Source organism: Hyalella azteca, unplaced genomic scaffold (genome assembly GCF_000764305.2).
Source record: "Hyalella azteca isolate HAZT.00-mixed unplaced genomic scaffold, Hazt_2.0.2 contig12609, whole genome shotgun sequence".
Lineage (NCBI taxonomy): Eukaryota > Metazoa > Arthropoda > Malacostraca > Amphipoda > Hyalellidae > Hyalella > Hyalella azteca.
Window position 1 is genome coordinate 110,540 of NW_025942563.1, and position 12,192 is coordinate 122,731.

Below are 12,192 nucleotides of genomic sequence, written 5' to 3' on the forward strand. Positions count from 1 at the left end.
TGCGTCACAACAGCGCACATGTGCGTCACAACAGCGCACATGTGCGTCACAACAGCGCACATGTGCGTCACAACAGCGCACATGTGCGTCACAACAGAGCACATGTGAGTCATGACATACGGGTAGTCACAACAAGCATCATGCAGTTTTATTTTTTTATTTTTACAAAGGTGCTTTTCTTCATACGCTTTTCTAGACGTCTCAACCCTAAGTGATATCTTGATAAAAATATCATATGTTGAAATATTTATCTAAATGTACTCGTATATATACATTCCCACATGTTAACCTCCTGAAGATGCTCTGTAATGTTGAGAACGCGTCATCTGATTTATCAATATCTCATTTGGACAAATTTCATGACCCATTGACCCAATTATCTGACAGCTGTAGAATCTAAATTTTAAAGAAAGGAAGATACTAAACTCCAGAGCCGACGATGGGTGGTACGCCCCCGATCTCTGCCGCGTCTTCGTCGTGGGGGTACCCTGGCCTACGCGTCGGCCGGTTACCCGGCATTCACGTGGGCCAGGCCAAACGGCAGAGGCCCCCCCGCCCGGATCGCTACCGGACGGAGGCTCCTTCACCTTTTCTGCTAAGGGCAGGGGAACCTCGGCCTCCTCTTCCCCTGTCTCTTATACACATCTAGATGTGTATAAGAGACAGCTCGAAGGCATTCGACAGTGTCGACCACCCCCTCCTCCTGAGCATGATCGCGGCCTCGGACCTAAATCACAACCTGGTCCGATGGCTGTGCTGCTACCTCCGAGGCAGGCAGGCATCCTGCCTCTATCTCCGGACCCAATCGCCTTGCAGAGCTATCCACTCAGGCGTTCCCCAGGGCTCGGTGATCTCGCCAGCCCTCTTTAATCACTTCATTTCAGACATCCCAGTACCTACCACCAATATTGCCTTATACGCGGACGACCTTACCATCTTCGTGTCGTCCCCGAGACTCGACGATGCGGAGGCCGAGCTTGCCTCGCTCCTTCGTAACGTCTCCGACTGGTCGGCAGTCAAGAAACTGGCCGTGGCTCCTGGCAAGTCCTCGGTCACGCTCTTCAGCCCAGATACGCACCAATCCCGTTACCACCCAGCTGCCACCATCTGCAATGGCATCATCCCACTGGACAAAACCCCCAAAATCCTAGGCGTCACCTGGGATACACACTTCACTTTCTCCCCGCATGCAAGAGCCATTGCCACAAAAGCGACGGGTTCTCTTCGTATACTAAAAACCCTTGCTGGCAACAACTGGGGCTTCTCCAAGGAGGACATAGTTGCCACCTACCGTACCATCACGCGCCCAATTCTCAACTACGCGGCCCCCATCTGGTACCCTGTTGCCTCCCGCACAGCTGTTGCCAGCCTGCAGACTATACAGAATACCGCATTGAGACTAACCACCGGCTGCCTCAAAATGGCCCTGATCTCCCATCTGCACCAGGAGACCGGCGTCCTCCCTTTGCCCGAGCACCTGGACCTGGCCTGCGCCCAGTTCCTCGCCAGCGCCCTCTAGTCCTCCCACGCCTCCTTTCGCATGGTTTCTGTCCCTCTGGGTGACCGCCCTATGAAAGCCTCGATACAGTCAAGGTTCGGCCATCTTGTCACACCACTCTTGACAAATGGTATCCTGCCTGCCGGGACATACGGAGAAGCCTAGCGGTCTCTCCGCAGGGAGATCACCTCCCGCGTGGCGGCGACTGCCGCCATAAACGCAGTCCTTGCTGCCCCGCCGCCGCCGATTGCTTCAGCGGAGACCTCTCTCCCTCGCCCCTACCGCTCAGCGTTATCCCAGCTCCGCTCGGGATACTGCAGCTCCCTGGCGTCCTATTCCGCCAGGATCGGACGCTCCCCTAGCTCCGCCTGCCCGGAATGCGGGGACCCCTTCCAATCCGTTCAGCACCTCTTCGTCTGCCCCGCCTTCCCCACGTCTCTCAGCGTCTCCTCACTGTGGGACAGCCCCGTGGAGGTAGCGGCTTTCCTAGTCACCCTCCCTGCCTTCGCCCACCTCCCTCCTCTTCCGGTTCCGGCCCCAAGCCCGCCACCAGAGCCTCCCCCCCGGCGTGCGTGACGGTCGCAACCAACAACAACAACAACATGGGTGGTACTGCCAGCATAGCCTTGGGCTGTTGTCTATACACTAACTCTGGACACGTGTTACCCGGGGGAAAATCTCAACGTATAAATATCAAGATAATTCAGTGTTTCTAATACTAATGAGGACAACGCACATCCCAATACTTGTCCTGGAGGTGCGTGTAAGCAAGAGGCAGGGCAGCGTAGCACCACTCAGCCTCCCCCAGGTCAGGGGAATGCAGGAAGTTTGTGCGCACAAAAGACTCCAGGTGGGGAGGCAGAGACAAGGCAGCTTCATCACCGCAATATGTCTGTAAATATACATATACACTATAACTTACTACATAGTTTACCTGAGTGTAAACTCAATTTATTGGTTTACAAGTAATGTTAGAAGAATGCTCATAATCAATTCCAAACACAGGTATTGCAAGTGCATCAATGAGAGGTATTTAGTATTAGTAATAAGGAAAATCTTAGTCATGTTCATTGTGACACAAGAAACTTGTTACTCCAAGGGTTATACATTGACAGCAAGATTTATTCAGGCTGATAATTCACAGAGGCGTTTTATATAACATTATTTCACATCAATCTTGGTTTTTCCGAGCCCAATTGTTGAATAAAAAAAATATTTTACATAAACTAATGAAAAATTATAGCAGGCACAATAATGATAAGGTTATCATAAGTAATGATAAGGTTTTAGCTTATAATAAATGTAATGGTGAATTTTTAAACAAGTATTTTCACTGCAGTGTGAAATCAAGTACTTGCACCTGAATAAAGTTAAAAATTTAGAATCTTTGGTGAAATTTTAATGCAGTTTAGTTCAAATTATTCTGAACTAAACAAGCTAGTTTAGTTCAGAGAATATAAATGACATGTTTGCAGCTTTGCATTTTATATTATTACAATGAAATTATCATAACCTTGTAACACCAGAGCTGGAAGAAGAGAAAAGGTGCAACCACGCAGAAGGAGGCCACAAAGAGAGGCACCAATGTGTAGTTGAAGGTTAGTAGAACAATGAGAACCATTGATACTGCATTTGATGAATCACTTCGAGCACTTCTCAGCCTGAAAAAATGACTAGATTGAAAAATCCAAGTAAATAATTGAATTTTATTACACATTTATCATAATTCAAAATCTGAAGCCCTGAAAGTTCAATAAACTAATTTCCAGTTAGCTTTTATTTGAATGAACAGACAAGACATCATCCATTGGAAAGCTATTTGTGTAAATGAGTACAATACTTGAGATCAAAATTGGCATCATTGCACCCACATGAGAGGGAACACCACTGCTACTTTGACATTGAACTCCTTACCTATAATAATAAGCAGAACAGTGCTGGAGTTTGTGGTAGAGTACAAATCCAATGTTAACAAGTCCATTGGAGCGAGCACAGCCAGCAGCACCAAAGAGTGATGGCGCGGCCCAGCCACCTCCACGTTCATAGTTCAGTAATGCACAAAATGTGCAAAGAGCAAAGAGAGATTCCGAGTATGGGGCAGAGAAGAAAATGCTTGCTGGATTGATGCAAAAAAGTATTGATGCTCTGTAGGCCAGTACTTCATTACCCAAAACTTCTCCGCTGAGCTGGTAAAAAATACCACTAGCTATGATGAATAAACAAAAATTTAAAATAACAGCTACAAGGATAATTGTTGTGTGGTAGTTTATGATGAAATGCAGTGGTATGAATGCCACATTGGCCAAGAGCCTGACAAGGAGTGGATACAAAGGGAAGAATGCCAAAGTATTTTCATGAGTGTACCCATACTCGGCTATGTGTATGAAATATTGAGCATCCCAGCGCACCAGGCCCCCTATGAGACCTGTGACAATTTGGTCCACTATGCCCACAGAAAGATCTGGATCAGGTGGAGACACAAATGCATCTGCTTCATGATCAGGAATGATCCAATTGGCTACCACCTGTAAAATAAAATTAGATAAGAAAATTTGATCAATTTGTTCACTTAAGAATAAAGAACACAGAAGATGTTTCTTGGACCTAATTGCCAAGTATTCCACAGCAGGATTTGTAGGGTTCTATTCAAAAAGGAAATTGGAGTACTATTTCCCACCAAAAAATTCAAATTTTTTAATATATAACAATGATAAGTAATAAATAACTCATTAGGCTGATTAGAAGTGTATATTTGTATCCTAAAACTTAAAAAATGTTTAAAATTAAGCATAGTTCAAAATATTATCTTTCTATTCAGAGCAAAAAGGCATGAAAGTAATACCTGGCTTGTAAGTATCTCTTAAGATATATATTCAATACAATTTGGAAAGGAAAAGGAGGAAGAATTTTGCCAGCCCACTTTTCCTTGTTCAAATTATAAATCAAAAAGTTTTAACAAAAACATAATTGGATTCAATCACAGAAAACTCATTCAAAAGCATTGAGAAGAGCTAAATTAGTTCAAGCACATTTAGATCAATCAACATTTTGTCTTATGGAGAACAAAAATCACTATACCATAAGCAGAGCTGGGCAGCGCTACTTGGAAATGTAGCGGCGCTACCACTACATGATCTAAATGTAGCGGGCGCTACCGCTACCGCTACACCCACTAGATTGTAATGGGCGCTACAGCTACCGCTAAAGTAAAATGTAGCGCACTACATTAGCCGCTACAATGACCAAAATTATTGGAAATCTCTAAATATTTATTATTCTGCTATTGAGATTTACTCATTAACATTTAAAGATAATAAAACATTTTTAAAACATATCAATGCAACTTTATTGCAATTAACCTAACCGAACTAGTATGGGTTACCCCAGGATTAGATACAGTAAATAAAAGTTACAGGTATTTTCATGTTTTACCTTCCCTACATGGATGTGAACTTTAATCTACCAATCTAAGAAATTATCCACATATACATATAAAAATCAGTCTTTTTTTGTATATATACGTATGTGGATTATTTTTGAGATTGGTAGATTAAAGTAGACATCCATGTAGGGAAGGTGCAACATAAAAATAACTGTGTAAAAATAACTGTAAGCAAACTGAAAGATGAAGAAAACCTGTAACTGGTAGCAACTTAACAAGTAACAACTTAACAAGTAACAACACTACACCAAAATCTTTCGTACAGTTTTATTCTGTAATTTATATTATGTATGTATCATGCTGGTTTTTAAATAATATTTAATACTATTAAGGGGACCGACTACCCTAAAAATCGGAAATTTTTGCTTTACCGTTTTCTTGACTCATTTTGAAGCTGCTGGAAAGGCGCGTCTAACGCAGTTTACCGCATGTCTGTGCGTGCTATAATTCTTGAGTAAGACAATTTTAAAAATATATATATATATATGAACATTTTTAACAATATGTACAAAGATTTATTTGGATTAAATCTGTATATATAGATCATCACTCTCGTTAATTACAAAGAGTTTGCACTCGTTTGAAAGCTACAAACGAGACGCGTTCAACAAAGCTACTACCATAGATGTACATGCAATACTTTTTTGTGTAATGCAGTCTAAAACTTTTATAAAAGGATCATTTTATATCATTATTTACAAATAAATGGTATTTATATGTCATTATTTAGGTTAATTGCAAAGTGTTTGCACTCGTTTGAAAGCTACAAACAAGACACGTTTAACAAAGCTACTACCATGGATGTTCATGCAATAGTTTTTGCGTAATGCAGTTGTAAAGTTATGTAAAATGAATATTTTATATATATATTTATATATAAAAAGTCCCATTTATAGTCTATTATTCACGTTAAATTGAACATAAATAGGTCTTAAGACGCATGCTGGTACCTTGAATGCAAATAATTGGCAATGGGAAAGCTTGGGCTACAATATCATGACTTTTTGGGCATATTCTTCTGTTTTCAATGAATTTTACTTTATTTGGCTCCCCTGATTAATTTAAAAATCCAAAAAAATGTTATCTTAAAAAAATTATAACTCCAACAGTTTTCAAGCTATGGCAATGAGAGACATACCATTCGATTTGTAAAAACAATACCTAGCGACTTTAGAAGTCTTTTTTATAATATGTGCATGGATTGACTTATATATGTGAGGGGGAGGAAGGGTGGGGGGTAAAAATGTGAAAAAATGGGAAGAATGCGAAAAAAAAAAAGAGGAAAATAAAAAATCTGGGCTCTACAGTCGCTAGATATTGTTGTTACAAATTGAATGATATGTGTCTCGACATTGTAGCATGTGATTTGCAAAAGTTATAAATTTTTTAGAGTACCCCTTATTTGCCGTTTTCTATTAATTCCACGTTTTCTTTAATTTTTTTTAATTTACATGAACAAAAAGGTCTTAGATTTCTGTTTTACGTATGTGTACCAAGTTTCAAAACGATCCGTCTGTAAACAAAAAAGTTTTGTTGGAGGGTAGGCAGTCCCCTTAAGTAAAATCTAAAGGCTTTATCTATAAATGTAGCGGTAGCGCTGTAGCAGCAAAATCTCGTATTGCTACTTAAATATGTAGCGGGCGCTACTGCTACCGCTACATTGCCTTAAATGTAGAGCCGCTACCGCTACTGAAAATGTAGCGGCCGCTACATGTAGCGCGCTACTGCCCACCTCTGACCATAAGCATTGTTTATATCAATCAAGAACACTAATAACATTTTTTTGAAATAATTACCTGAAATTGTCCTTATGACCAAAGTCCTCAATCACTTTACATATTATATCAGACAAGAGGATTTCAATTCAGTGACTATGTACCTGAATTCCAAGGATCACAATCCTGGAGAGCAGAGCAAAGTAGAAGATTTTTTCTTGTAAGCTGTAGTAGGATTTCATGGTAGATGTAAATTTAATTCTGTTCAATGCATTTCATACATTTAAAATCAGGATCATGTAAAGTATATAAATGCTACAAATAATGTTTAGGAGCATTAGACTTACTTAATTAAAATACTTCATTATTTCAGGTTTTAGCTCACTAATCAGTACTACTTTTCTGCAACATTGATAAGAGAGAAATTCAGTTATGTTCACAACAATATTAGATTTACCTTGCTCAGCAACAAAAATGTTACTTAACAAAAAATTAATGCATCATTGGTCATCATAAAATTGTGCAGAGAATGTCATAGATAGAATTGTAGTTGTAAATTGTGCAACATAAAATGAAAAGTAATTAACCTAAACTATGATTTATTTCTTCAAAAAATATGATGGTTGTCACTAGAATATTCCTTTCTGTTTCAGGTATGTTTTTTACTAACTTTTTTTAGCGCATTTTCTCATTTATGAAAAAAATGCACTAGTGTGCTCGCCATGTCCGTCTGTCCGTGACTTCACGTTTTCGTCAATGAGAAAATGCGCTCTCTATCACTCACTGCAGTGAGTACTGAGTTATATTTTTTGTTATAGTGAATTCACTTGACCCAATTAAAATGGTGTGAAATTACAAGCCGCCCTGTAAGCTCACATATACAGAAAAGTGCTATATGACTGCTGATATTGTTACTGTAGGTTAAATTAGGCTACTGTGTAGCCCAACCTTCATGTATTTCTTCATCATTAATCATATTTATTCAGTGCTCAATCCAACTCAATTTAAATTAAATTCAATATTTTTATCTTTTTCAGTGTAGATGACTTAAGTACAATTTGCAGACTTGAAGTAAAGTATCTCGAAGTAGGTATTCCTACTCAGTATCTCAGCCTGGGCACTCAGTTGCACTGGTGAGTGGCATTGTAATTTATTTCATTTATTCATTGATAATTTAGGTTAAATTTTATCTTAGTAATTATTTTAATTTTATTGATGTTGATCAGCAAATTGTGATTTCATTTGCTTATGTTCACTTGTATTTTACTTTTTTCAAACCTTATCTAAAGATTTCTTTATGTTAATAGTTACAGCATGGACAGAAGCTGCTATCCCTTGAGGGAGTTAAGGGTTCTTGAATTTCTAATATTTTGCATCCTATCAGGTTATCAGTCATTCATGATTTGCATTTTTATTCTGTTCTTTCTGTTTGCAGTTACATCTGCTCATCTCCACCTGTCCATGCTTCTTATATGCAACTAACTAGCACACTTTCATTACACTTTCCAAATTAATTCAATCATTACATTTGCAATTTTATCAAGTTATATGTTCATTTACTGTCCCATATTTTAATTCATTATATATTAGAACTAGTCTTTCATTTTCCTTTATTCAGAATAGGGTTGTTGCCATTTAGTTAAATAAGCAGATAACAGGTTTATCTCACCTGCAGTACGAGACATTTTAGACCCAGCAACAATATGAAGCTTACAGTGGACAAGGCCGTTATAAATGCTCTATGGCATGTTCATGGATATGGTAATATCACATCAATAATACGGTAATGTATGGATATGGTAATATCATATTGATAAAAAAAAAAACAAGTAAAAATCACAGAAATTGTCATTTATTCTACATCATCTACAATGGAAAAGGAGGACTTCAGATTACTGTTTGTAACAGATAAGTACACTCTGCATGCTCAAACATTTTAAAACTAAGTTTTATTTCAAGTGTCCCAGATTACCCCATTCCCAGGGGTAATTCAGGACGCGCCCAATAGTATCCACAGTGTTGCATGTAGCACATTGATCAGAGTCGATCAGGTTGAATTTGTACATTTGGCTTCTGACACCAGAATGTCCAATTCTGAGTTGGGTGGCAGCACACTCTAGTCTGCAGGACTTCAGGCAGAGCCAGGGGTGCAGTCAGGGTTCTTCCATGATATTGCTCAAAACAGTTCCCTTCTAGGAGCAAGCAACAAATGTCTCCCATGTTCTGGTCCAGTGCTCATGTAGCTTGCCTCTTGGGACAGTGAGGCACTCTTCTAAGCTCAATGTACTCACAGCTGAGACTCTGAGTGGACATTGAGATGACCCATATTGGCTGCCCTGTTTGCTACTTCATTACCCTTTACACCACAGTGCCCTTGCACCCATTGTAAGACTGTGGGGGCTTGTCTTTTGTGAATTAACTCCTAAATTCTGAAAGCATAGGTACTCCCTGTGTTAAAGGCTGATTATGTTCTGGATGGCTTGCAATGCTGACTGAAAATCTGATAATAGCAGAATATTTTCTGAGCTGAGCCTTGGGTCCAGCAGCAGAACTGCAAGGCCTTGAGTATTGCAAAGAGTTTGGAACCAATGACTGTATGGGAAGGGTTCAACTTCAATGTAGTGGCACTGTGAAGACTTGGTATATACAAGGCTACAGCTGTAGAACCATTGCTATGCTTTGATCGATCAGTGTAAATGTGCACATGGGGTGGAAAATTTTCAAGGTAGTATTAGTTGAACATACCCCTATTAATGACTGAGGGAGCATCATGGCTGCAGGTGCTTTGGGTGGAAAGCAGAATGTGATGTTCCAAACACATGTGCGCTGTGAATCTACTAAAGGTGTCTAGGTATTGACATCTGTAGCATCTGAGTGGGGGGGGTTGTAGATTATTATTTTGTATGTAATAAAACCAAAGAGCATAGGGGAGTTTGAGTTAGCATTAGCAATAGGGAGTTTGAAGGGAGTTGGCTCCCTTCAAAGTCCACTTTTAGGACCAGGGACTCTTCTTCTTTGTTAAAATTTTGGCAGTTGGGTGATCTTAACTATTTTGCAGGATTGTTTCTATAGGTCTAAAAGCTTTTCTAAGTTGACATCCAGGCCTACTGGTTGAATGACACATGAGCATGAGATGCCCAGATTTAATGCTGGTCTGTAACATTTGATTATCCATTTTCCATGCTTGGTTGTTGAAAGTGGTTTTTCCTGTTCCTGTTTTTTCAGAGGGTTTAAATTGTGCCAGAGGGCAATAATGTTGTGCCATTTATTAATGCGTACATCATGGATTGAGATACCCTGAATTATTTTTTGTAGTTATCTAGCAACTGTGATGGGGTCCAAGGAAATTTTTTTAGTGTCAGGAGACAGCTGCTTGATATTACTGTGTTGTTTTCAGATGATTTATCACTAGCATTTGTTGAAAATGCTTTATACTGTGTTAGTTAGGCAGACAGTTTAGGAATTTTGTTGATGTTAGTGCTAGAAGGAGTGACTGTTGATCTGATTGAGTTGTCTGATTCTTGTTCAGATTCTGTACCAATTTGTTGTTTGTGCCTGCTGGGTTTAGCCATTAGCAGATTAGGAAACCTTTCTTGCAAGCAGGGTTGGCAATGATTAAATCAAAATGATTAAATCATGTGATTAAATCACTTGATTTTTTTATAAAAAAAATAATGATTTTTTATTTTTTTTTATTTTTTCAATTTTTTCATATATTTAAATATATTGAGTAGCAGTCTTTAATTTATATTGAGGTATTGTTATTCATGGTTTAGTATAAATGTACTATGAATGACAAATTGGTACATAAACTTGTTGCCTTTAGTGTGTATTAGGTTCCAATAAATTGAATGTTTTTGGTACAGAGACATCAAGTGTGCAATACATTGTACGTAGCTAGCAGCTTAGCTAATTCTTATAAGGCTATAAGTAGTCTTTAACTATTTGACTATTTGTTATATATTGATTACAATATACAATTTAAATATGTTAGCTAGCTTATACAGGGTGGGGCAGAACTGATTGAACAGTTTTGAGGCGAAATAAGAGTAATGGAGGTTCATAAAGAAGAAAGTTTATTTTCCTCGAGATTAGCATAACATACCATTTAAAATGCTTATGTTTTGAAAACCATATCAGGAAGATGGTGTTTGTTAGCTGCATCACACTGTTAGAGTTGTTCTTGGAAGTTTCCTGCAGCACGTTCACACATATGGCGAGGTATGGCCATAACCTCTGCTGCAATAATCTGTTCCCTTAGCTGTGGTAGGGTGTGAGGGCGACTTCTTAACCCCTTTCTTTTAGATGTCCCCAAAGAAAGAAATTGCAAATGCTCAAATCAGGTGATCTCGCAGGCCACTGTTAATCACCCCTCAGACACACCAGACGTCCAAGGAATGTGTTTCAAAACATTGAGTGACATTCGGGCTGTGTGAGCTGTAGCCCCATCCTGCTGGAACCACACATTTCCCAATGCTTCATTTTCAACAATGGTTTCCATCATGGGCAGCAAGAAATTTTGCATCATTGCAGCATAGCAATTGGAGTTCACTGTTACGGTTACTCCCTCCTCTGAGAACGACTCCAGCAGTGTGTTGCAGCTAACGGCCCTCATCTTCCAGATATTGTTTTCAAAACATAAGTATTCTAAATGGTACCTATGTTATGCTAGCCTCTAGGAAAATAAACTTTCTTCTTATGTCCCTCCATTACTCTTTTATTTTACCTCAAAACTGCTCAATCGGTTCTGCCCCACCCTGTATATTGAGAGGTTGCAAGTGTAATGACCTATTAGGCAATTAGAAAGATTTTCCACCCTAATACGAGTATTCTAATCAAAATATTTAATTTCAATCCTTAAATATGTGAATTGAAAACTAGAAACAAAACAATTACAATTATAAGACTATATATAAAATAATAAAATGTAGTGAATGGATATAAAATATTTGAATTGTGCACAAGTTTATTTCAAACAGTGTTAGCTTTTCTCATAACTTAAGTCTCGTTTCAAGTCGTATGAGGTTTGTTTGGTTATCGTTCAGTTTATGTTAAGTATTGGTTTAATGGTCTGAATTGAATGGGGACAGTGCAGTCAGTCACTCAGTCTCTACTAGTCAGTGTGTATAGAGGGTAGAGTCTGGTAGATTTATAGGATATAAAACTAGTAGATCTATTGATAGTGCTGTGCACTGTGCTGTCAGCTACCTATCTGTTATGTGACTTCAATGTTTAGAAGATCTGCATTCCTGAAGTGTTTTTGTATATTGAAGCCAGTTAAATGGTCAATATTTAGCTTGTTACCTTGCTCCATACAAACTTTACAAAGCTAATGAATAGACTTATCAATAATTGTTTACCCAAAAATCCCTAAGTGGTAAACACCACCTTGGCCTGTTGGCCATTATTGAAGGCAATAAGTGCCCTTTTTAACCATCCATTATGATCCATATACTGTTATTGTTAGTAGGCTAATTGCAGCATAAAAAATAACACTTCAAAAAGACAAAAAAACTGAAAAAATAAAAAAAAATCAA

The 12,192-nt window shown here is 38.8% G+C and overlaps 1 protein-coding gene across 1 annotated transcript in view; it reads right to left on the bottom strand.

The window, feature by feature from the left end:
• The window catches only part of LOC108682800 (GPI mannosyltransferase 2), a gene marked incomplete in the record, with an annotated part of 12,697 nt that extends 5,640 nt beyond the window's left edge, over positions 1–7,057 (bottom strand). Inside the window, 4 exon segments of the mRNA XM_018172040.2 lie at positions 2,235–2,390; positions 3,012–3,159; positions 3,413–4,023; positions 6,820–7,057. Coding sequence (XP_018027529.1) covers positions 2,235–2,390; positions 3,012–3,159; positions 3,413–4,023; positions 6,820–6,897 — 993 coding nt within the window.
• Positions 7,058–12,192: the final 5,135 nt, after the last annotated feature.